This window comes from Lepus europaeus, chromosome 17 (genome assembly GCF_033115175.1).
Source record: "Lepus europaeus isolate LE1 chromosome 17, mLepTim1.pri, whole genome shotgun sequence".
Taxonomy (NCBI): domain Eukaryota; kingdom Metazoa; phylum Chordata; class Mammalia; order Lagomorpha; family Leporidae; genus Lepus; species Lepus europaeus.
The window spans coordinates 55,960,354-55,988,268 of NC_084843.1; the positions used below are offsets into that span (position 1 = coordinate 55,960,354).

Below are 27,915 nucleotides of genomic sequence, written 5' to 3' on the forward strand. Positions count from 1 at the left end.
TTTTTTTTCATACTATTTGTTGAACACTTTACTTAGTATAGAGTTAATTATATGTATATAAAGTTATCTGAATTTTTTAAAAAGTTCATGGAAAACAAAAAAAAATTAAGCTCCATCTGGAAAAGATGGAAGCATGATAAAATTCCCACACATGTAACTACACCCATCCATACCTCATAAACGAGGATGAGAATGGGGAAGAGCCCTCTTTTCACTGCTGACTACAGCTTGGAGCATTACTCAGGCTTCTCTCTCTCTCTCTCAATCTGGGCAACAAGTCATGGGTATTTCTCCACATGCATCAGGCCACATTCACACATGAATGTATGTTTTCTCTGATGTTCAATAAATCCTCTCCTACTTGAGCACCTTAAAAAAAGAAACAAATTTCACCTACGAAGATACACACAGACTGAAATTAAAAGGATGGAAAAAGATATTCCATATTAATGGAAAGCAAAAAAGGGCAGGTGCTCTCATCCTAATATCAGACAAAATAGACTTTAACATAAAAACTGTTAAAAGAAACAAAGGAAGGCAATATGTAATGATTAAGGGATCAATTCAACAGGAAGATATAACTATAATAAACATACATGTACCCAATTACAGGGTGGATGATACTTAAAAGAAATGTTAATGGATCTAAAGGTAGATATATACTCCAATATAGTAATAATGGGGGACTTCAACAGCCTGCTTTTATCAATGGACAGATTAACTAAACAGAAAATCAACAAAGAAAACAACAGAGCTAATCAACGCCATAGACCAAAAGGACCTAATGGATATCTACAGAACTTTTCATCCCACAGTTGCAGAATACACATTCTGCTCATGGGTACATGGAAGTTTCACTATGATAGACCATATGCTAGGCCATAAAGCAAGTCTCAGCAAATTCAAAAAAATCACAATCATACCATGCATCTTTTCTGACCACAATGGAATGAAGCTGGAAATCAACAACTCAAGAATCTCTAGATCATATACAAATATATGGAGATTGAACAACATGCTCCTTAATAAATGGTGCGTCACAGAGAAATCAAAATAGAAATCAAAAAAAATTCTGGAAATGAATGAAAATGATAATACATCATATCAAATATTACGGGCTACATCAAAATAGTGTTAAGAGGGAAGTTTATAACAACTGGTGCCTACATGAAAAAATTGGAAAGGTACCAGATAAATGAACTCTCAATGCATCTCAAAAACCTAGAAAAACAACAGCAAATCAAACCCAAAATTAGTAGGAGAAAAGAAATAATTAAAATTAGAGAAGAAATAAACAAAATTGAAACAAACAAACAAAAAATAGAAAAGATCAGGCTCTCCAATCTGGGATACATGCAGTCTCAAGTGTATCATACTTGAGTAGTACACAACTCCTGTACTACACAACTCCTGCTCCAGGTTCCTCTTATGTTTACAATGTGACACTGCAAGTTCTTATTTTTTCCAGTTGTCATTTGGATACAGATATATTATTACAGTAACTGTCATCTCTATAATTCTAACAGAAGTGTCCATAGGGACTAGCATTGTGGCAGTGTGTAAAACTTCTGCCTACAACATTGGCATCCCATATATGCACCAGTTTTTGTCTGAGTTGCTCCATTTCCAATCCATTTCCCTGATAATAGCCTGAGAAAAGCAGCAGCAGATGTCCCACATACTTGAGTCCCTGCACCAACGTGGGAGACCCAGAAAAAGCTCCTGGCTCCTGGCTTTGGTCAGGTCTACCTCTAGCCATTGCAGTCATTTGGGGAGTAAACCATCAGAAGGAACAACTATCTCTCTCTGTCTCCCTCTCTCTCTGCCTTTCAAGTAAACAAAATAAATCTCAAAAAAGGTAAAAATGCTTATGTTCTATGTCCATTCATACCTATATTTACATGGAAGTTTAACTAAGCCTTAAATATCTGTGTGATGCTATAGCCTATAAAGCTCATGTTCATAAAATATATGTCTTCATTTCTAAAAAATAAATATGATATAGTAATCATCCCCTGACTTAAATATGCAAATAAAAAGCCAACATTAAGATTATGGTACATTCATAATGCATGAGAAGTGCATTATAATTCTATATCAGATTATAGAATATCAAGTGTTTTTAAAACAGGTTTTATATTTGGTTCCTTCTCAGCCAACTTACCTATTTCTTGATACACATTATTTTTAGTAGGAAAAAAAGTAATGACTAGTCTTCTCCAGAGACTAGTCATTTCAAAAATACTTAATGTATATTTGTTAAGTTTTAACATTTAGAAAGAAGTAATACTTTCTAAATGATAACTTTAATGGAGCACTTCGCAGCCAGAAACATCTCTAAACCTAAAAAGTCAAAAATCACCTAAATATTTTGTGCTTTTTCCCAAATGCCTGCTTTCTAAGTAGTTATTTGCTAAAATATTTTAGATTATATAGATTGCCCTTACCCTAAATTTTCTGTCCAACCTCTTTTCCAAAAGCATGTTTATGGCCAACATTTATTCTCTAACAAATATTTAAAGCATATTTCCTCTGATTCAGGCACTGTTTTAAGCATGGGGAAATATTCCATAAGGAAAAATAAATTTTTGACTTCATTGAAATTAACTGTAGTGTCATACTAAACAAGTATTCAGTGAATTCAAGTGCTAGGAGGAAAAATAAATGAAGAAGCAATTGAAGTTATAGGATTTGGAATGAAATTGCAGTTTTAAGCAGGGAGGTTAGTGATGGCCTTACTAAAAAGATGATATTTAAGAGTCAGTGTCTTAGCAGATGCTTGTTGAGGATGAGGTATGAAGGGAGAAGGAAACAAAACCTTATTCTAAAATATTAACTTGTGCGATGAAAAAAATGGTCACTATAGTAACAAAAAATTCTACCATAGGCAGGTGTTTGAACTATCAGTTAAGCTGTCAGCTAGGATGCCTGTGTCCCACACCTGAGTACCTAGGTTAACGTGCAGCTCTGACTCCTGATTCTAGCTTCTTGCTAATGCAAGTCCTAGGGGGTAGTGGTGATAGTCCCAGTGACTGGGTTCCTGATACCCAGTGAAAGACCTGCACTGACTCCCTAGCTCTGGCTTTGGCCAGGCCCAGCCCCAGCCATAGTGGGCATTTGGAGAGTGATCCAGCAGATGGTAGCTCATTCTGTTCTTGTCTGTAGCTCTCTCAAATACATGAGATGTAAAAAACTTGACTGTAATTTTATCGGGCTATAAAATTTAAAATTGAAGCTATACACGCGAGATGATTTCCAGTCCAGTTTATAAATATCAAATCTATCTACTTGATATCTTCCTTTTGTTTAATAGACTTTAATTTTTTAGTTTAAAAATTTCTTATATATTTGAGAGGCATAAATAAAGGAAGAGAGGGGTGGGAGGAGAGAGAGAGCACTTCTCCCTGCTGGATCACTCGCCCAAACCCTGCAATGGCTGGGGCTGGGCTGGGCCGAAGCTGGGAGTCAGGAATGCAGTCATTCCAAGTGTTAGGCTTAATTAACTACTCCTTTAATAGACTTTTGTTTTTTTTTTTTGACAGGCAGAGTTAGTGAGAGAAAGACAGAAAGAAAAGTCTTCCTTCCGTTGGCTCACCCCCAAAATGGCTACTACAACCTGCATGTTGCGCCGCTCCAAAGCCAGGACCCAGGTGCTTCCTCCTGGTCTCCCATGCGGGTGCAGGGCCCAAGCACTTGGGCCATCCTCCACTGCCCTCCCGGGCCACAGCAGAGAGCTGGACTGGAAGAGGAGCAACCGGGACAGAATCCGGAGCCCCCACCGGGACTAGAACTCGGGGTGCCAGTGCCGCAGCAGAAGATCAGCCTAGTGAGCCACGGCGCTGGCCCTTTAATAGACTTTTAAAACTAGACAGATCCAAAATAAACTTCTGATCCCCAACCATTCACAACCTTCTCAATTCCATCTCCTTATCAATACAAATGGTAAGTCAATCTCTCCAGTTCTTAAGCCATATACCTTAATTTGTCTTTGATTCCTTGTCGGACCCTCGCTGGCGAGGGTCCAACGTAGTCACGACGCGGTCACTGTTCATCGGTTCTCAAGGAACTTTTACTTGTGGGGAGAGAAGGAATGTGGGGAGAGGAGAAAAGAGGAGGGGCTGCGCCAGCCCGCCCAGATCCCAATGTCCCTTTATGCTGATATCGTCCAATCAGATGAAAGGGCACATATAGCCTCAGGTCGAAAGTTCATCTGTTTCACCTGGTTCTTCCTAGTTGTTTATGCAGAGTCCATTCTGTTTCATCTGTTTCACCTGGCTGTTTTCGTAGGCCTTGTGGTCCACCGATTGCTGCAAACTATGTAGATGAGGAGGTTCTCACAGGTGGCCAGCCTGCAGTTCCCCACAATTCCTGTCTTTCTCATACCCAACATCGAAATTTTCAGCAAATTTAGTTGACTCCCACATCACCGGATACAATCAACAACTTTCAAGCTCCATCTATCTACCTATATATCTATCTACCTACCTACCTACCTACCTATCTATCTATCTGAAAGGAAGAGTTATAGAGGGGAGAGAGGAGAGACAGAGAGAGACCTTCCACTCTCTGGTTCATTCCCCATATGGCTACCATGGCCAGAGCTAGGCCAATCCAAAGCTAGAAGCTAGAAGCTTCCTTTGAGTTTCTCACGTGGTTGCTGAGGTTCAAGCACTTGGGCCATCTTCCACTACTTTGCCAGAAACAATAGCAGAGAGCTGGATTAGAAGTGGAGCAGCTGAGACATGAACTGGTGCCCATATGGGATGCTGGCATGGCAGGTGGTGTCTTTACTGGCTATGTCACAGCAGCAGCCCCTAACTTCTCCATTTCTAAAATCTTGTTAGCATAGGAATTTTGCCTAGTGGTTAAAATGACAAGTAAGATGCCCAGGTTTGAGTTCTACCTCTACTCCGACTCATTTTCCAGCTGTCATTCCCCATGAGAGACAGCAGTTCAAGTAGTTGGGTCCCTTCAACCCACAAAAGAGATCTGGATTGAATTTCTATCTCCTGGCTTCAATATGGCTCAGATTTGGCCACTGTGAGCATTTGTGGAGTGAACCAGTGGGTAGGAGTACTCTTACCTATCTCTGTCTCTGCCTCCCAAATTAAAAAAATAAACAAAAGGATTTGTAATCCTGAAATTAGATACCATCACTTTATATCTTAATAGTAGCACTCACTTCCCAACTTCCTCCTTTTTCTGGTACCACTGCTTAGACTAGTTCCAACACAGTATTCACAATAACACCTTTAAAGTATACTGCAGCATGCTACATTTTTGCTCAAAGCCCTCAAATATTTTACTGTTTTACTTTTCAGAAAAAGCAAAATGTGTCTAATGCTCTATCCATCCTATAGGACCAGGCCTCCTTCTCACTTTCAGATTTCCTCTGTTACTGCTTACCTCCCTCAAACTCATCTTCAAGGGCATTGCCTCCTCACAGCATTTCTACTTGATAGTCCTCCTCCGGGTGATGCATCGACAGGCAGGAAACACTCTAATGAAAGCTTTATAGAAAGCTAGGCTCACTAACTCACAAATGAGTCACATATAAATATTACAATTTATCACTTAAATTCATGTCTTAGTGGCATTATACACTACTCAGTACATTTTTTTTGAATTTTCATCATTTCATTTCTAATAAGAAAGTAAAAACATGCCAATACTGTACTCCGCAATTCAATTAAATAGTAGAAAGATTTACATATAAGTCACAAAAGTTATTACTTCAAAAATGTATTGTACTGGATATCTTTCTCACTTAAATACATAGTGTTACTGGTAGCAAGAAAATTTTAACAATGGGAAAATAAAAATAAAATATGATATATTTTTCATCTTTTAAATTTAGAATTTGTAATGTGGTCAATTCTTTCCAAAGATCAAATAAAAATTAGGAGCATGATGTAAACAATACAAAAATTTAAGGTGAGTTACAGAATGTTAGTTGTTACTTAGAACTTTCAATAGCCAAGTAAAGGTGATTACATATATATATATATATATATATGTATATATATATATGTATATATATATAAAAGTTCATAAAGGTTTTATTGTCTGAAAAGCAAGAACATCTTAAGATATTTATTAAGATATTTAGTAATAATCTTTCCTGGATTGAAGGTTCAGAAAGCATTTAGTAAAATTACTCTAATATGTGAGAAGTTTTGAATTATACAACAGATACTTTAAACTTGATTTTTTTTCTGCTTAGATTTTTATATACTGAATTCAAAAATCAAAGGAATAACACTTAACTTATATTCAAGAAAATAATTTGAATTAAACAAAGGTGAAACTTTCCATGTACACATGTTTACAATGGAGAAAGATACAGCCCAGTGGCCCCTTATAAAAATCCAAAAAGAATAAATGATTCCTTAGATCACTTCCTAGTAGATGTTTCTGCATCAGCAAACCAATAGAGACTAAGTTTTAAAGAAAACCTCATGGAAAAAGGAGAGTTGAGCTCTTTTAGAGGAACTTAGAAATGAGGAAATAAGAAAGAAAAAAGTGGACTATCCAAACATGGAGATTGCAAAGGTAGCCTCAGGGGAAACTCCCAACTATGAAAAGCACAAGCATCATTCTGGCAAATAAAAAGAGTTTTTGAACTCATTCAATTGTCTTACTAGAGGTAGAAAAATCATCTGACAAAATTCAATATCATTTATTGATTAAAAATAAAAAAACAAAAACTTCTCAGTAATTAGGCATAGAGAGGTAGAGATCCACATGGCTGAAGAGTGAGAAGCCATACTGACCTCAAGCAAAGATGTTCCCAGGGGACTTCAATGAAAGCAATTGTCAGTGGAGAACTTAAAGAGCAAACAGAGACTGCACGGAGCAGTGAGGAGGGCAGACACACAGTTACTGGCAACCCAATATGAGCAACTCCTGCCTATACACAGCCAGTGCCCAGCTGTGAAAGGCAAGATGAGAGGAGGCTGCCGCAGCCCTTGCCACCAACAGCTTTGATGGAGGGAGAATTTCATGGTCCCTACAGGCTTTGAGTCCAGCCAGGGGTCCTGGCGTGGGGCTGAGCAACTGCTTTGCCCCATGAAGGGAATCCATGTTGTTTCTCTCCCCTCCCCCCATCAAAGTAGCAGAAGCAGTTTGCTGAGGGGGAGCTGCAGCTGATTTCTGTGCTGACTCGTGGGTGGGAGAGCAGACTACACCCTGTGACTGAGCATCTGGGCATAGGTCATACAGCTGAGAGGGCCAGGGTGGTGCCTTGGCTCCCGTATACCCACTCAGTCTTACTGTGGAAACTCAGAGCTCTGTGTGTGTTGGTGACAGATCTCTCTGGGCTCAGGGGACACAGAGTAGTGGGTTGGTGTTCTGTAGGGTGTGTGTGCCTGGCTGGGTGGAACGCAAAGGCACTGTGATCTTACCCTAGGCTATGAATCAGCTGGTTCACCGTGACACAGAGAAGGGCTGGGAATGTACACACAGGCCAGCTCCAACAAGCCCTCTTCTACTGACTGTAACCAGAGGTGCCTATACCATGCTCAACTTGGCTGTGGACTTGCACTGTCCATAAACAGTGGTTAGAGCTCCCTGCCCACCCACCCCCACCCCCAGCACACACCCCTGGAACTGCAGCACAAGTCTCAAGCACCCGATGGAACCATTGAGATACATTTCTAAGAATAAAGCCTTCAATGAAAAAAAAAATCCCCTAGAAGAGATAACAAGTGATCCCCCAGATGCATAAAAATGCATAGAAACACAAGAAATATGAACAAGATAAGCAATATGGCTCGCAAAAGGAACATAATAATACATTATTATTGGACTCCAAAGGAGGGGAGTTTGACTTAGTGCCTGAAAAGGATCTAAAATATGACTGTAAGGTCACACAGGAACACAAACAGTTATATAGCATAAGGAAATCTGTACATGACATGAATGAGAAACTGCAGAGAGAGAGAAGTGAAGGAAAATCCCAATGATTAGAAACAAGACTGTTGAATAGTTATTTGCACTTCTATATTTATTGCAGCACTATTCATAATGACCAAAACATGGAATCAACCAAGGTGTCTGCAAATGGTCACGTGGATATATATATAATATAAAATATATAAATTAAAATATATAAAATTTTATAAAATGTATAAAATTTTACATATAAATATATATGCATGATAGAATATTTTAGCCATAAAAAGAATGAAATTCTATCATTTGTGAACATGTGATTTTATGTTAAATGAAATAACTCAGGTTTAGAAAGACAAATATTACATGTTTTCATTTATATTAGTTACCTGGAGGCAGAAGCCATTTTAGGAATCTGCTTTAGAAATCTAGGTGAGAAATGCTAGTGCGTGCACTGAGGTAGTGACCAAGACAGCCTTAATGTTCCCTCAACTTGCCAAAACTTTAGAAAAGTTTCCTCATGGCTCTAGGCCTTTCCCTTTCCTTAGTGCATTTTACTTTAAAAAACTTAAAAATATACATTCTTGATTTGCCATTTGGGATATAAATATTTTTAAAAGTTTCTGGCCAATTTTACAGCCTAGGAATATCCATCTCAAAGATATGGGAGCTATCCTTTAGAAATGTGATCATAAAGATAAAGCCCTTATATCCCAATTTCTCTAGGAGGGTAGGAGCCTAACGTGAAAAGGTAGCTTGCTTCAAGTTGTAAAACTACCTCTTTTCATGAAGGAAAAGTTTATGAAAAAAATTTCTTGCTCATTTGGGTAAAATCAATTCACAAACTTGATGGTCTACAACTCCTATCATGCCATCTCTGAAAAATTGTCAGTCCTTTACGTCAGCATAGTTGAGCTTTGAATAAAGTTGAACTTTCTTGTTTAACTTTGGTATAATCCCTTGACAACAGTGATGGTGGGGGTGGTACAAAATGAACAGGTTCATAAGATATTTACAAGAAAGTAAGACCTAAATGTGTATGACCAGCTATGGGAAGATGAGAAAAATACTCCTGGTTTCAGAATTGAACAACTGAATGTATAGAGATACAATGAGTATATAGGAGTTTGAGATTTTTAAGACAGGGCAGCACATTTAAGCATGAAAACAATAAGAGCCACAGGTATTTGTGAGTCATCCAGTGGGAGGAAACTTGCATTTATGCTTACGTATGTGGCCATAGCTCAGGAAAGCGGAATAGGCTAGAGTCATACATCTACATATGAAGTGAAAATTTGGGGACTGCCTAAGAAAGTCTAGGAAAACTCAGAGGAACCAGAGGGCTTATATAAGAACTCCATGAATCTTAATGTCTAGAAATGGAGAGAAGAAAAGTAAATTATGAATATAAAACAGAATAATCACCAATAAAGTTAGGAAAAAGCAGTGATTGCCAAACAGAAAATTTAAATTATAGGAACCAATACACTACCTGCTATATTGCTGCTGAATAATACAATTTCAGCCAGGTTTAGCTGGGCCATGTATCATAAAGACCTAAGACAAATTATAGGATGAAGAAGGCAATAAGGTCATGACTCCTTATTATGTATGGTAATTCAGTATAAATTTAAGCTATTTGAGAGTGTATTCTGATGACAAGTAGCACCTATTAATTTTATTCCAGTTTTTAAAGTAAATCATCCATCCACGGCATTTTTTTCCATTCTCCTAGCAAAAGATATTCAGCTAACTACATGTTGACAAGCAATAATGAGGCAGTACTTCCTATAATCAGCACGAAGTTAGAATGCACATGGCTTAAAAAAATGCTAAGAATCATCTCCAGCACTTTAAGATTTGATATGCTCCAATTCATTTGCTGCTGTTGACATTTTGAGGTTGTGTCCAGTAACCTAGGCAACTGTTCTTATTTCTGTCCTAATTTACTTCTATTTATAGAGCTTACATAGTTTCAGTGGCCTCAAAGATTAACTTTAAGACAGTGAAGGTTTACAAAATATATGCTTGCTCATGAATGTAGTATTTAATTAATGTTAGTAATTATAATTATATTTTAATTGTAATTATTACTATTAATAAGTGGAAAACCTTAGTCATCCAACACAGACTATATGTTTCAGTTTTGGTAATTTGGAATCTTCAATATATATGATAATATATCTTTAAAAAGGTAGCATGCCATTGTAATGATAAAATATGAACAGACTATAGTTTGAATTATGAGTATTTAAGGGTTTTGTTTTGGTTTTAATGTTCCATTCATTAAATTCAACTTCCACATTTGGAGACAGTGGCACCATGCTCCTTTAAATATAAATTTTGTTTGATTCAGTACTGTTAAATGGTTTCCTTTTATACTCTTCATCTATAAGCCATTATGAACAAAGTTCATATTTTATTTAAAAAAATGAAGTTTAAATTTGAAAGGCAAAGTGAGCAAGAATAAGAGTGAGAGTGTACCTGAGTGCTTTACCTGCTGGCTCACCCCTCAAATGGATGCAACACCAAGGTAAAAAGTCAGGAGTCGGAAACTCCCTCCTGCTCTCCCACATGAATGGCAGGGGCCCAAGCACCTAGTCCATCTTCAACTGCCTTCCCAGGCATATTGGCAGGTAGCTGGATTTGAAATAGCACTCTGATAGAGATGTTGGTATTGCAAGTGGCAACCTAACCTGCTGAACCACAATGCTGGGCCCCTAGACCTTATTTGTTTTCGAGACAGGTTGAAGGAAGACTCACTGGAGCATAAGCACTATTTGGAGAGCAATAGATGATTTTAAATGACTATGTCCAATACTGTCCCTGATGTGTATTCTACAAATATCAAGATAATAGCTATTTTTTTCCTTTTTTATAACACAGTGTGTACCAAAATAAAAAAAAAAGCTCCTAGGAATTTAATCCCTATTTAATTTTATAAAGATGGATAAGAAATTTGAGAGAGCATGAACTAATGGAGCACCATGCCATCGATGTTACACAAACACAAACTCCCAATACAGAGGCAAGCGTTCAATAAATGCTGAATTAAAAAAAAAAAGAAAAAACTAACAACTAATGGGTTAAGTTTTGCATTTTTCCTACTGCTAGGAGTTGCCCTTCATGGTTACTACTTTTAGTTCAATTTTATGTGAATATAGACAAACATAAGGTTTCACCATCATTAAAAAGCACATTAATGTCATATTTCTTTTAAAATCTTCTAGCAGTTTCTGATTAGCCTCTTCTTGAGGAAAAAAAAAACATACCAAAATAAATTCCTTCATGGTAGAGTGTCCAAAATGTCAAAAAGATCTGGCTCCAAGAAACTGTGTAACATCATATTGGAAGACTAAGAAATTTGTCTTTCCACAGCTCCTTGAGCCATTTAAAAAGAAGTCAAAGTTGAATACTAGAAAACACAAATTTATACTAATCATGCAATTCATTTTATAAAAATCAAAATTAATTGGGCATTACACACATGGCAAGAATTGAACTAAATTTTTACTTATCTGATTTAACTTTCATTATTATAACTGTTATTATTATTACAATTTTGCGGAGAAGAAAACTGAAACTTAGAAATATAAGATAACTTTCCTAGGCTCTTACGGATAGTAATTGGTAGAAGAAGTATTTGAGTCAAGGTTTATGTGATTTCAAAGTCTGTAGTCTTGACTTCTACATTATCAGGCAGTGCTAGAAAAGATGAATCACCAGTTCCTCCATTCCATTCCCCAAACTCCCCTTTGATCCATTTTATGAAGTCTTTCTAAATCCACATTTGGGCCCCAGAAAGCCTTGAGGAACATTATCTCAGCTGCCCCCTGCTAAGACTTTAACAATTTCCCCAGTTTCTGCTGCTACCATAGTCCCTATTATAGAAAATAAACAGAGAAAACTCTTAAGTAGGCATTTCATTTTACTGAAATACCATAAAAGCCAATGTGATGAACCTGAGTCGCTGCTTCTGTTCTTGTGGATTTCATGCTGGGGGACTTTAGAGCCTCATCCCAAAGGCCCCAGATAAATGTCTCCACTAACCTACTCCACATCATCAAGGTGAAGTGATCCCCCAAAGGAACCTATCACACTTTGTGCACATTGGGTACTTTCCAAGTGGTAGACACATTGATTTTGGTATTGATGGAACATCATAGGATTAAGGCATCTGGGGGTTTGCATAGGTTAAACACATTTGATTTTAAAATCTGCAGTGTTCATTTTCAAAAATCATATTTCTACAGCAATTAATACCAACTATGCAATACTGACTATAGCAGTGGTAGAGCTATGAGATCTTAAGGGATGATGAGACTGTATCCAATTTTCAAGTGTGCTGTACTAGAAAGAAACTGCGGTTCAGCCAGAAGACTGGGCATTTGCTCCCAGCCATCATGACTGACATAAACTACTTCAGTTCTTTGAGTCTAGTTCTCCAAATAGCAAAATCAATGGAAAATGAAAGAAAATAAACTCCAGGAACTTAATAAATAAGATACCAATTTAGAAATGTTATATAAACTACAATGTGCTCAGTGGTAACTAACATTGCCCTATTTAAAATGAAAATATAGTTTAGTATAATTTTTTAATAATCTTTTAGGAAGTTTTCAGGACTTACAGAAAGATTATCATTAAGACTGGAAATTTGATTATGTTACCAGAGTGTATTTTCATGTTCCTCTCAAATTTGAGCTTTTATAATAAAAGATGCTCATTTTATCCTTGATGAAAATATGAAATGAATAAACAGTGACTTCCATGGAGACTGCTCTGCAGACCTTTAACCTATCAAATTCCTGTGTCACTGTGAACACAAGCAATTGCTGGATATAATCACAGTATCACTCCAGGGAGTATTCATGTTTAATAATTAAGGCAATCACTAATTTCCAGTGCTGTTCTATTGCCACTTCATAAGGCATGCACTATTGGTCATTTAGTGTTTTTCTGTCATTGGCCATGAACTCTAAATCATTATTTGTTAGTTATAGACCTTTACAACACCCAGTGGCATTTGCCACTGATGACAGCAATAATAGATGATGTTGAGCCAAAGCTACTAGCAGTGAAATGCACAAAGTAAAATGATAATAAATAACTGTCACTCCATTACTAGCCAGTGCCTGAAATTGTTCTAGCACATGTTCAGTATAGCAGAGTCTGCATAATCCAAAAACCAAAAAGGCATTTACTCCTCAGTAACAGGAGCAAACAAAAAGGAATCCAGACATTAAGTCTTGGACAGTGACCAGGAATTCAACACTGAGCATAGGATGACTATTCAAATAATTCTCAACAGAATCCACTGTAAAATCTTATAGATTCTTCTTAAAGTGCTATGCATATGAAATGTGTCAAAAGATAAACTCAATCCAAAGGATACAAATTAGAGAATTGCTGGATAGAATACAAACGTAAAATCTCAAAAGGATATGAGAATTAGCCTATGAATACCATTATATCATTATAAGGAATAAGGTACTATTATAGATAAAAAATGTCTAGTAGAGATTATGAAATCTGTGAAAAAACTGTCTCTATTCTGGTCTGGTGATTTGAGCTATCCTCTTTGAATGTACAATGTGGAATCTGTTGTAATCAACTCACAATATAAATACATAGTAAGAGAGTATGGCTGGAGTTACATTGTTGACACTATACATAATTACTCTTTAAAAATTAAAGGGAAATTTCTATCTTCCCCTTCTCAGACAGCTGAAGAATCTTTTTATTTTCTGTTCTCTCATTTCATTCATGATGTATTAGATTTGTTGTAGCTGCAGTTGTTTGTTAATAAAGGAGTCATCCTACTAATTTTATGTCCTATGTGAACTCACATTTGATAGTTACTAAAGAGTTAAGTATAAAAACAATCTACTTACTAGACAAATCATCAAAATATAATCCTCATGATCTTATTAATACAGCAAAGTGAATGTGATATTTAAGTCATTTATGTGAAGTGCTGATCTTTCCTCATTTTCCCCTAAAAAGTAGATTCTGGGATTTCACAGTAGTTTATTTTGGAAATAGATCTTAAGAAGCAAGCTGTATGCTGGGGAGAATAAATGAAGACAAAGAAAGCCAGTCCAAAGATGTATTATCAAGATGGTCACTGCGACTGCTACCAGGGCTGGCTCTCACTGGGGACATGCTGAAGACCTGTGGAAAATGCACCACAGGATTGTCCATACCAGGACTGAAACAAAAATTGTTCTGTGAGATGTTAACCCTTACGTAAGGTTGGGTGTGATTTAAAGAGCAGCTTGAAAAGAAATGCTGCACAGTAGCTTCAGGGAATCTACCAGAAGTGAATCAAACCTGAGTTATTTGTAATTTATAGAAAGGAGATTTGCAAAAAGCAGAGACTGACCAGGCTGAATACAGTGTTATCCTTAATAGATTTGGTATTCACCTTCCCATCACAAAACAGTGGTTATGTTATCATTCAAGGACATCTCAGGTCAACTGGACTGTTGCTTAGCTCCGAATCCAAGAAGCAGAGCGGATTCAGAGTGCCACAAAGTAAAAAGCAGTGGCATCTATGAAAGATTCAGAAGCAGAGAGACATCAATTTTATAATTTATAAAGCGTTATGGGTAGGGACTCATTTAGCTGACATATAATCCTGATCAAGAACAAAAATACAAATAAAAATAGTGAAAGAAGTTTATCTTTTAATAACATCATTTTAAAATATTAATTTATTCATTTTTATTTCTTTCAAAGGTATATGAGAGGAGAGGGAAAGGAGTAAGGAGGAGAAGGGGGAGAGAGAGAGGGAGAGACAGACAGATACCTCTCATCTATTGGTTCACTCTCCAAATGCCTGTAACAGCTGGAAGCCAGGAGCTCAAGACTTTATCTAGGTCTCTCACATGGGTAGAGGAGACCCAAGAACTTGGGCCATCATCTGATGCTTTCCAGATGCGCAACCAGAAAGCTGAATTCAAAGCTGAGAAGGGACCCGATCCCAGGCACCCTGATATGGGATGCCGGTGTCCCAAAAGCAGTTTAATCTACTGTACTTCACTGCTCACCCATTCTCAAAGTCTACCAATGATGCTGTGAGAAGGTATTCTCATTTTTCTGTTGAAAAAATCAATGCTTATCTAAATTCCAGCATTCTGAAACTTGTGTTTTAATTAAAATTTTCTCTAAATTTTTTTGGTAGGCCCTGATACCCACCTTCACAAGAATTGACCCAGCATCAGATTAAGTGAACCATTCACTTCACTGAAAATATGACCATGTTTTCCCAGAGCAAAATGTATTTCAATACCATGGTCATTTGCAAGATTTGGTCTCTTACCAATGATTCTAAATATGTTTGAAAGAAATTAAATTCAGATGTTGTGTGATCTCAGACAGTTCTCAACATGAACTGGCTTCTAAAGGATTGACAAATAGCCCAGATAATCAGCAAGAAATGGAAACTCAACAAAGTGACACTGCCTGGTACATCACCAAATACTGATAGGCTATGTAACAGTGGTGATTAACTGGAGAACATTTGTTCTACAAAATAAAAATATCCATGAAAGGTAAACATAGAGTATTATAATTGCCAAAAACACACAACATTCTAACAAAACATGGGGATTTTTTGGCTGACAAATACTAAGTGTAAGCCATTTCAATATCCAGAAACAGAATTTTCCTACATTTATCTATTTTAACATGTCTCACCATATTTTCTGTATTTTATAACAATTGAGAAAGCATATGTAAGTGCTCTGTTAACTCAGTTGATTCTCACACCAAGGGTATTATTAATATCCTCATTTAACAAATGAGGAAACTGATGGAGAGGCCAAGTGACTTTCCCGAGCATTAAAGGAGGTAGCTACATTCCAGGAAGTCTGAGCCACTATACTAAACCACATGAATTCAGATCCAAATTCTGCGGTCCGGGTCTATAGTTACAAGCCATCAGTAGTTAGATTGCCACACTTTGACACATCCCCATGCATTCCGTGTGAGCAAAATGAAGTAACAATGTCACAGTAATTTAGAAATGGAATAAATCTTTAAAATTGTGTAAGTTGTGTGTGTGTGTGTGTGTGTTTGTGAGGGGTGGGTGCAGAGGAGGGCATTGTACATAGAAAGAAGAGTAATGAATCGGAAAGGGTTTTTTGCCTTAGAATTTCAGAGTATATTTACAGCCTCTTGCTTTTTTCCCTATTTTAAATAAATAGAAATATAAATATTTCATTTTTATATCCCCACAGTTCCTGTAAAGATCCAAAGCTGGATGCAGTAATTCACTACTGAATCTGAAATGGCTACATTGTGAATTATTAAAATAGAAGAAATAATTCCTCGTAGGCCATTGTCCCTACCTTCCATGGCTGTTCCCACTGTACCTCACAGATCTAGGAGTCCCACCTGTAAGAGGCTGCCTAGATTGCCAAGAAGAGGGCACACTCCTGGGGATAAGGCACACAGCCGGCCCTCCAAGGAGGTGACTTACCCGGTCAGTTTTCCCTTCGGTCTGAATGCTGGTGTGACTGCGGACCTCATGATCCTCTTCAAGGTCAGAAACATCCTCCAGCTCCTCTGGGGTCTGAAAAAGAAAGCAAAACTTGCTGGTGGTCATGGAAAATGCTGAAGTCGCTTTGGAAAGTTGTCTGGCAATACCTCCAAAAGGTAATCATAGAGTTTATACACAACCCAGCAATTCCACTCTTATATATCCAAGAGAAATGAAGACATACATCTTCACAAATCTTGTACACAAACATTTATAGTAATGGCTTTCATAATAGAAAGTAGAAACAACTCAAATGAACATCTTTTGATGAATGGACAAACACAGTATGGTATATATGTGTGCATACAATATTATCAATTAGCATTTTAAGGGGCTTAAATGATAAATTAACTGGAATTTCGGTGTCTATAATATAAACAGTTCGTTAACTTATCGTACGTGTTTGTTTTCAATGTCCCCTTAAATATATCTGATTCAGGTGATGTCTTGCTAAGGAATCCTCCCAGATGGGCTGGGTTCCTCTATTTGCACTGTCTTAATGCTCATCACACTTTATTATATCATTGCATTTTGAATTAGGCACCAATCATTTAACAATTACTCTGTGAGTCACGAGCCAGGTCTTCCTTGCTTACTCTCAGTACCACTACTATACACAATGATAGCAAAACATTAAAACATATAAATGGAGATGAGCCAAACAAAACAGATCAGCAGCAGCAACAAAAACCTGTTTTTCCTAATTCAGATTTTCATATCCATAGTCTGACTGCATGAAAAATGTAAAACTACTTAAAAAGAATTAATCTGCATTTGTTTTACTTCACACAGGCTCAAGCTTATACTATGATGATTTTTGCTTCAAAGTCTCAGTAACAGACACAAAAAAATAAACATTAGCCTTCATGAAAGAAAAAAAAAAAAAAAACACCAAAAATGGAAGAAGACATCCTTGGGTCTGCAACTCTTATGCGTACATTGCTGTTAAAGAATGAAAAGGGGCAGAGTCTTAAAGTAGCTCTGGATTCCCTTAAACCTTGCTTTGCACACAGGCACTTTGCTTATTTTCGGTTTGTCAAAGCCTTTATTTCCCTTGGGACCACTCCAGCTATGAGGATGTGTGATTAGCTTGCATCATGGAACAAAGCTACCACTTTCCCATTCACTAACGGCTTCAGGTCTTTTTCGTCTCATGGGTCTTTAACTAGCATTTTCTTTGGGCTCAAACTAACATCATCTACCCACTTACAGAAAGTCTTTTGCACTTATCTCAGACATTAATATTCCAACTACACTACAGCCTCCGACGTGCTGAGTATTTGTTGTCTGTTGATATTTTGCAGCCGTCCTTTTCTGCAACTATGTGCAATTATTAACACACGACCAGTTATTCTGTCAGGTATTAATAGCAGTTCACTGCTATGAAACTTCCATACAATCACACATTTCATTATCAGCCAGTCTGTGTCTATTTCTCACAGTATTAAGAAATCATCTTTTAAAATTTCCCTTCTTAACATATTATCAAGCCCTTTATAACATCTGAATTCAGAAAACAATTCTCTTTTCTCGCTTCCTGTTGGTTAGCAATTGAAGACTGTCAGGACTCCTACTATGATTGCTTTTTTGTAAATGTCTGCTGTTGATTACTTGGGTTCTACCATATCATGTAGTGATGTATATCTTCAACATTTATTCCAGTATTTTATTCAATCCCCAAATAACGATGGAATGGAAAATTAGAACAACTTCTGCTGTCAAAAATTAAATGTCCCACTTTTGTTGCAGTTATTGTGGGAAGAGATAAGCCCACCATTTATGCCCTCATACTCCTGTGCTTTTGTCTTTAACATAGGACTAGTAGTTTTCTTGCAAAAGTACCAAAATTTACTTATTTTCACGAACAGAATCAGTAGGACAGTGTTAAAACACTTGCTGGCAGAACATCACATTCTGTAAGGCAAAAAGGTACCTGGTATTATGAAAATAAAAAGTATATGGTGTTATAGTTTAAATTAAATTGAAACTTTTAAAATATTTTATCAATTTATATTCATTTTATTTCAAAGGGATGGAGGTGGGGGGGAGACACAGACATACACACACACACACACACACAGAATCTTTCTTCCTTCAAACTGCTGGTCCACTCCTCAAATGTCCGGGAACTTCATCTACGTCTTTCCTGTGGGCATCAGAGACCCAAGTATTTAAGCTATTATCTGTTTTCTCCTAGGATTCACATTAGCAGAAGCTGGAATTAATATAATCATCTCTGCTATCAAGAAAAATAGTATGTATGTATATGTAAATATGTATATATAAACATAATTTTCATATGAAGTAAATATAAACAGTGTTCAAAATTGTTAATTCTATGCATGTTGGTTGAACTCCTCTTTACACTTCTCTGATCTATTTGAAATATTTTAAAATAAAATTAGAAAAGGTAAAAATAAAAAAAATTAATAAGTGGAAACTAAGAGAGAAGTACTCAGACGTTTTGGGGTGATGCATTACCTCTTTCAGCAGTGATGAAAAATATGTAGAAAGAGAAAATATTTAATAAAAGTGATGAGGGATGATGGATTGTCCTGCATTAGTGCATTTAAAGACAGTATACACTTATTCTTCTGGTAAATTTAGGAAGGTATATATTAAAGCATGCATGAGCCCGGCGCCGCAGCTCACTAGGCTAATCCTCCACCTGTGGCGCCGGCACCCCGGGTTCTAGTCCTGGTTCAGGTACCGGATTCTGTCTCGGTTGCTCCTCTTCCAATCCAGCTCTCTGCTGTGGCCCGGGAAGGCAGTGGAGGATGGCCCAAGTCCTTGGGCCCTGCACTCGCATAGGAGACCAGAAGCACCTGGCTCCTGGCTTCTGGCTTCGGATCGGTGCAGTGCACTGGCCGCAGTGCGCCAGCTGGGCGGTCATTTGGGGAGTGAACCAATGGAAAAAGGAAGACGTTTCTGTCTCTCTCTCTCACTGTCTAACTCTGCCTGTCAAAAAATAAATAAAATAAAACATGCATGAATGAATGTAGGGCTGTGTGTGTGTGTGTGTGTGTGTGATGCAAGCCAAAATTTGAATTCTAACCATTTAATAAGTGATTCTAAGACATCAGGCAAGTTTTATACCCTATTTAACCTTGATTTCTCCAGGGGAAAATTTGAACTACAAAACATAGTCCTAAATGTTGCTGTGATGCTCAATTATATTAAGATATTTAAGAGCTTAGCAGCCACAAGCATCGTTGAAGTCCAGAAAGTTGTGTGTTGCTTTCTGTCTGTTGCTTTTATCTCCTTTCTTCACCATCTTAGCCTCATCTCTCTAAATCTCGTTATTTTCATAAACATTTTATATTTCTACTTTGATTTATTTTAATAATAATTTGTTTTGTTGGGGGACATTGGAGAAGTCAACAAGTATTTCTGCATTTCAAATTCTCCAAAATTTATTCTGGATTGACATGATACTTACTAGCTGTCTGTAGTTACATTCACCTGATTTGGACTATATAATGTGATTATATTAAATGGAGTTTAATGTAACTCCACACTCACAGTATTCTTTAAATGAGAAAGTTCTTTTGATTGGATTTTAATGATATGTAAAAATAACATTATTTCTTTAACTGACGCCAGTGAAGATCTACTCTAGCACAAACTCTCAGGGATGTAAATAATTTGCCTTCTGTAAGCTGAGACCCTGATGAAGAGGACCCATTTTCCAGAAAGAGTGTTAACATACCTAGCCATTAATTAGTTATCTCTCATTTTATATTTTCCCATTTTAACTGTCACGGATTATTTAAAGTCTTCTTTAGGCAGCCCAAAAATGATTTGAAATAGGTTTAGTTTTCTCATCTGTAAAATGTCAAAAATACTACCAAATTCTTAGGGTTATTGTGAATATTAAAATGTGATTGATGGAATATTATTCAGACTAGAAAAAACTAGAAAAATATTCAATATTATTTGTGATCATTATATATTATTATCATGGTTATCTCATTTACTTATGCTGAAGAGTTGGAAAACAAGTTCAGAATCTGAAAACATTTAGTTTGAGGTTTTAAAAACATTTATTTATTTTCAACTACTTGAAAGAAAGAGAGGGAGGGAGAGAGGAAGGGAAGGAGGGGTGGGGAGGGAGGAGAAGGCAAAGAAAGAGAGAAAGACTAACACAGACAGATTCAATTGCTAGTTCAAATCTGTAAGTGCCCCAACAGCCAAGGCTGGGCTAGGCTAAAGTCAGGAACCTGGAACTCCATCTGGGTTTCCCATGTGGTTAGCAGGTACCAAAAAAAAAACTGAGACAATACTTAATGCCTCCCATATGCTTAAGCAAGAAATCTGATCTGAAGCAGAGGTGCTGGGATTTGAACTGGCACTCCAATATTGGATGAGGATGTCCCAAATGGTGGCTTAACCTGCTGTATCACAATTTCTGCCCTAGGATGAGATTTTCATATAGGAGCTGGGGCAAAAATAAAATAGTAGTAATCCAATAAGGTAATAACGAATTTTGCATATGTAGCTCCTGTTTCCCTAAGGAGTTTAATACTTTCTATAGACATTATTATGTCATTAATTCAGCATTCCTATGAAGACAAATTTAGGGATTCATTATAAAATTCACTTTGCACAGATGTTAAAAAATTTTAGTACTACAACATAAAAAAGGGAAATGTATGGTCACCAAACAGCATGAAGCAAGAAAGGAAGGAAGAAGGGGAGGAAGGGAGGGAGGGAGGAAGGAAAGGGTGGAGGAAATGGAGATAAAGAGGGGGGAGGGAAGGGAAACAAACAAAAAAGAGAAGGAAAATGACTTATCTTGGTAAATAGGAGTTGTCCTTGGCTCCCTCTTAGAATTAAGCTTAAATTCTAAATCCTACACATGATTTAATCATCTATCTTACTTTGTTGCTACTCTTCATGCCAAAGTAATTTCAACAGTGGTCTGACACCAGAGGCACTTGGAAAATATGCTACAATGCCCACCCTAAGCAGAAGCAGATGTCACAGGTTCAGATATTTTGTCCTATTTAAGCTGTAGACAGAATTTCAAAGTGAAGTACCCAGAATTAAAATGTATTTTAAAAATATAAATAGTTATTGCTTAACATAGAGTTAATCACATGTGTATAAATTCAATTGAAAACAGATCTCAGTAAAAGAGTAGGAGTATGAGAAGGAGGAGGAAGTTTGTAAAGCTGTATAATTTTGTATATGCCTATGGACTTACTTCTAAGGATAAAGTTTAAAAACTTGTCTTGGGCCTCCAAATCTCATTAAACTTGGTGGTAAAAATGTCATCTTAATTGTTAAAGTGATTATATTAAGTATTAACATGAACATATAGATAGGAAATTATAGAAATCTAAAAGAAATGTCCCTTGTTGAACACACATACATACATGTACACCAGAAACACAAGAAACTAGCACTCTATCATCCTGAATGTTGAAGAAATGAGAGACATTTCTGTCATGGTCCTTTTAACCCCTCAGTTTTGTCACACTTCTTGCTCTCTATACTGCAAGTTGTTTGTCTCTTTCTATTTATTTCTCCCTTGCAGGCTCAATATTTGGAGTTCAGATGCTCTGTCCTCAGAAAAGCCTTCCCTGGTCAGTGTGCCTAAAGTTAACCCTTTTTGCAACTTAATTCATTTGCTACATTACCCTGTATATTTTATTTTGATTTCTTTCTATCATCATAACTTAAAATTAAATTTTTCTTTTCACTCTTTTTTGTGACCCACTAGAGCACAACTTACAGGCAAACAGGGATGATGTCTTGTTAACCATTCTGTCTGAATCCTTGAAATGAAACATAGTATGTTCAATTTATGTTTTCTAGCTAAATAGAGTAACAAATAATTAAATAACCAGTAAGATTTTTCTCAATGTTATCAGAAAGTCATGGGAACATTTTTGGATTGTGGAAAATGTTTTTTCCTCTGCCTTCAACATATGCCAAATGCATAAAGTATTGCCTAAAGGAAAATTTGTGGTGGATTCTTTGACTTTGTTTCTAAAGAACTTCATGGAAATGAGATGAGATTTTGTGTTGATAGAGATTTTCCACAAGATCAAAAGAGATTCTCAGCCTGTAAAGACCAAAAGAACTCTGTGATCCCACAATCAGTAGTAGCTCTGCCCTACTCCCGGGCAACACAATGAGACATAAAAAGACTTCCGAGAAGATGCCATCTAGTAAACCCATACCAGTGTTTCAAGTCTCGCCAGGATCCTTGTCATGAAAACAGCAAATTGGGAGACCTGAAGCAGCTGCAGACAATGGGCATCTCATTGGTAAACCAGTGTGAGCAAGTAACAATGACAGTTTGGACTCCTTGATGTCGTGATGTGACCTAACCCTCTAGAAAACAATTTCTCAATCTTGGTACTATTGAAATCCTGCTCTGAATATTTCTGGTTGTGAGAGTGTACAGACCACATATAACAGGCCCTTCTTCAGTTGTGACAGTCAAAAACAGCTCCAGATGTTTCCAAATACCCCCTGTCAGACTGGTGATTGGGCTAAATTAACCACTGTTTAATAACCACTGTTTTAGAACTCTGGTTCACCTGGCCCAACATGGATGTTAAAGAGAAAGCCAACTGATTACTATAAATAAATTTATCAGGAGCAAAATTAAAACTGAATTGATTTTGATCTCAATACTTCAATATTGGGAACACAGTCTGATAAAAGCTAATTCACATAATATAAAACTCTATCCTAAAGTAAGAGGATAATACATATCTGTAAGGAACAAAAGATGATGATTAAGCATTTAGTCAAATAGAACAACTGGGAAAGATAAATATTGACAAGGAGGATTTTCTAATAAATAAGTCTCTTCTAAGTCACTAGTTAGAAATTTACTAAGACCAACAGTCATCAAATATCCAAACATTTGGCATGTGGTTGAGTTCAGATTATGATGATTATCATAGGTGATAATCAGAATCACTGAAGTGTATATAAAGCATTTCTTAAGATTCAAGCAAAGATTAAATCAAATAGGGTAAATCATAGTTTAGCCTCAATTTGTCTGTGAACTAGAAAGTGTGTGGGCAGTCATGTCACTGCTACTAAGACATCGATGAAGTTAACAGCACCAGAAAAACACAGAGCAAATCAGCAAGATGGTCATAAGGGGAAGTGATATCATCAATATCATTGTACTTACTCAGCCATCAATGACTTGATTATATAGCTGTGATTCCTAGAGCTGCATGTCTAATTCATGAAAAGTGTCATAAGCAGTAGCCCAGTTTAAGTAAAGATATCAAAGACAAATGGAAGCCATGAAGAATAAGGATTGGGTGAAAGCCTATTTTTAGAAAGTTCAAAGATTAGGAATATCCAGAGTCAACTCAGGATCTTTGACCCTCTTCCCTTTGTGAAAAGTGAAATAGTCATTTTAAATGGAGGTCTTAATATAATTCATTAACAAAACTGCCTAGTTATTCCACATTCCTTTTCTCATTTAATCTTAACAATAAGCCTGAGAGTAAAATGTTATCAATTTAGTACCAAAGCTAAGGAAACTAAGCCTTACAGTGAACAAAATCTATTCCATAAAACACAGTTAATAAAGAGCTACTCCAAAATGGGGTACACTACACGTTTTATTAGCCATGTAGCAAGTTAGTTACAAAGCAAAGTACAGAAGATGAGCTTCTGATAGCACGAATATACTAGTTGGAGGGCGAGTCAGGCTAGGTGTTTAGGGGCTTTCAGAAGCACAACACCAGAGCAGTTCATCAATCCCCTTTCCCCTCTCCCAAACAAGATTTCTAGATCTCTGTAAATTTGGTATCCAGAGAAAATAGGTGAGTCAGCGCTTCCTCATTGTTCCACTGCTGCTGAGCTTGCACCAGTTGTTGTTTTGAAAATCTAACCAACTGGGGTACTCAATTCCAAGACGACAAAGAAAAGAAGGAACAACAGCAGTCCCCAGAGGGCCATGTGCCGCCTATTTGCTGCATGAACTGCACCTGATGCATGCCAAAGGATAAGGCCATTACAAAGTCCTTCATGTGAAACATAGTGGAGGCCACAGTCTTCAGGGACACCTCCAAAGCGAGTGGATTAGACCCTTACATGCTTCCCAAGCTGCATGTGAAGCTATATTATCGTGGGAATTGTGCCATTCACAGCAAAGTTGTCAGAAATTGATCTTGTGAAGCCTGAAAGGACGAACACCATCTTTGTGGTTTGGAATGGCCGGTGCTGGCCCACGGCCCCCACCAACGCCCTGGTGAAGAGCTTAGTCTTTAAGGGATGAACAAAGGCTATCCTCTGGAAAAAATAAACTGCAAATTAATGCTTTAAAAAAAGCTGGAAGAAATCTTTCTTGTTTCTCTGACTTGTACCCTAGCTCTACATTATACGAGGCTTGAGATGAATTCAATTTTTACCTATATTATAAGAAAAAGTGTACCAGTGGACTTGCAAAATTCTCCCAAGCCATTCCATTTCTTTTTGATTGTATTTGGTTGAGCTACATTAAATGAGCAAAAATTAAAAAAAAATGCACTGGGGGCCAAAGCTGTGCATGTATGTTATTTCCAAATTATCAGTAGAAAACCTAAGGTAAGTGACTTGCCAAAGTTCATCAAGTAAAGGAAAACCTATGGTAGAACATAATACGGGTAGAAGCATCTGGATTCTACATCAAATGCTACCAATGATATCTTGTGATCTTAAAGAAGAACTTCAGAGCCAGCGTTGTGGTGTAGTAGGTAAAGCTGCTGCCTGTGACACCAGTATCCCATAGTGGAACCAGTTCATGTCCTAGGTGTGCCACTTTCTATCCATCTCCATTCTAAAGACAAGGGAAAAGTGGTGGAGGATGGCCCAAGTATTTGGGCCCCTGCCAATGACATGGGACACCTGGAGAAAGCTCCTGGTTTTAGCCTGGCCCAGGCTTGGTCATTGCAGCCATCTGGAGAGTGAACCAGTAGATAGAAGATCTCTCTGTCTCTCTGTCTCTGTAACTCTGCCATTCAAATAAATAATTAAATGTTAAAAAAAAAACCCTTCCCTTGTTGAAAAAGCAGCTTTCTCAGAAGTAAATGAAAGGATTAGAATAATTTATAAAACCTCTTTCAATTATACTAACTCAACAATTGTATTGTAAGTTTAGTTACAATGTATTAACAATGATGATGAATATTTTCTCAAGAAATTTTTTTTCAAAGATTAATTAGTTTATTTGAAAGGCAGAGTTACAGAAAGAAATGGAGAGACAGAGATTCTGGTTCACTCCCCAAATGATCCCAATGTCCCAGAATGGCCAGGGCGAGGGTGTGCTTCATCTGTGTCTCCACATGGGTGCAGGGGCCCAAATCCTTATGCCATCTTCTGCTGCTTTCCCGGCCTCAACTGCAGGGAGTTGGATTGGAGGTGAAGCAGCTGGAGATTGAACCGGCACCCATAAGGGATGCTGGTGTCACAGGCAATGGCTTAACTGCCATGCCACAATGCCAAAATCAGAACATTTTTTTAAATGCAAGATAGAATTTTATATCATATCTCTTTTGGATTATTAATCTCTCATGAAATTAGAAATAGCTTTCAAATTTGGGAAGGGGGAGGACGGCAGGACTACACAGGATGATGAGAAGTTTCTTCATCCACATTGTTTGATGATATCATTGACAATTTTAGCTATGTCATTACTCTCCCTGCTCTACAGGTGGGGGAGGGGATGATGTTGCTGGAAGCTATGTAATAATAGTGGTGGTAGAGATTGGTTAGTAGCACTACCAGTTGAAGCAGCAGCAGCATTACACTCTCTGACCTTCAACTTGTAGGTATGAACATGGTTATCATCTGTAATAGACAACTTTAATCTATTTGAATAAGGAAAAATCCATCATTTGCATCCATCAAACTATAGTGAAAAGAAAATTATATAACTGAAATTTTAATTTTATTCGTAGTATAGACAGATGAAGAGTCTGCTTAATTTAAAACTCATTCATCTTTCTTTTGCAGAAAAACTATCCTACAAATATTAATATGTCACCAAAGGTGCTGAAATATTAGACTGCATGCCATAAAATGTGTAATAATTGTATTTACCAAATAATTTAAAATAACTAACAAAAATAATTTGAGATTATCTGTTGAGAAAATGTACCTCACTTTTAATTGAATGTGTAAATATATGTATATATTCTAATTATATAAAACTTAGATTGTACATATTTTATCTGTGAGAAGAAAGCAAGAGAGAGAATGAAAGAAAACAAATTTCCAAAGTATGAATACAAAATTTAAAGTAAATGGCTTGCCAATGTTTTTATAATAAGATATCATCTATAGGTTATAGAATATTATATAGGATTTTTCTTCTTGCTTCCATAATTATGCAATATTTTACAATTATATAATACAATAATATTTATTTAATCATCAGAGTAAAAAATAGTAGAAAAGGAGTAAATGTAAAAATAAAGAGTAGTAAGAACTATGTGAAAATCTGCTTGGGGTTGAATGTTCCATTTCAATTATACATCCACAATTAAAAAATGGGTAAGATTGTAAAACTCACAGGGGAGGAGTATATCTGGCTTTGTTAACTCACAATAGATCTGTTACAGCCAAAAGCTTTCAATAGGCAAGAATAAAATTGTACTGTATGTCTTCATTATTAGAACAAATATTAAAGGGAACTGTGATAGCAGATACCAAGAAATATCCCCTAACTGGTTCCAATGATTTTTTCCCATTTTGCATTCCTCTTTTTAGTCCTGTGGATTCATAAAAGCAGTTGCTTCATTATTTCATATAGCTTCCTGGAAACTAGTTTTACAAAATTATTCTGTAACAAAAATTTTGAAAAGAGGAAGTTTGTGATTTGACTTCTCAGTGGGGATAGTATATTTTTAACCTACAGGAAATTTTTTACTTTAAGAAATCATTAGGCTGCTATATATAATATATATATATATATATATATATATATATATATATCCAACAATCCTAGTCAAATTCATCCAACAAGAGTTCCAAAGAAACCCCAGGCATAGCAATAAAGCAAAAACAAAGCAACAATGACAAAAAAGAAAAATCACGCCTTTTCTCTTTCAGCCATGGATGCTATGTAAGAGTAAGCAGGATTTCTAAACCTGACACCACTATTTCAATGAAATTAAAAAAATGAAAAAAATATGAAAGAAGCTACATATTATAGGGAAAATGTTGCTTGAAAAGACAGTAATTCAGATGTATGTTAGACTTTTGGACACATTATTCAGGCTTACTGGATTGAAGTTTGCTCTATGGGACATAAGAATTCCCCACACTAGTAGAATAAAATAGCCTAAGTAGGCAGCTTATATATAAAATAGAAGACTAGAATGCAACAAAACAAGTATTTGGACAACCCCTAAGGAAGAATTGTGCTGTACATATAAAGGAATTTTTAAGTCTGAAAACTAAAAGCCCTATTTGTGGAATCAAGTGAGTATATCATTGTATAAAATGTAGTTTGA

At 36.6% G+C, this 27,915-nt stretch overlaps 1 protein-coding gene across 1 annotated transcript in view; it reads right to left on the minus strand.

Moving 5' to 3' along the window:
* The window catches only part of CTNNA3 (catenin alpha 3), a 1,620,267-nt gene that overhangs the window by 170,335 nt on the left and 1,422,017 nt on the right, over nt 1–27,915 (minus strand). Inside the window, exon 13 of the mRNA XM_062214092.1 lies at nt 16,379–16,471. Within this exon, the coding sequence (XP_062070076.1) occupies nt 16,379–16,471 (93 nt within the window). The remainder of the gene's footprint in view (nt 1–16,378; nt 16,472–27,915) is intronic.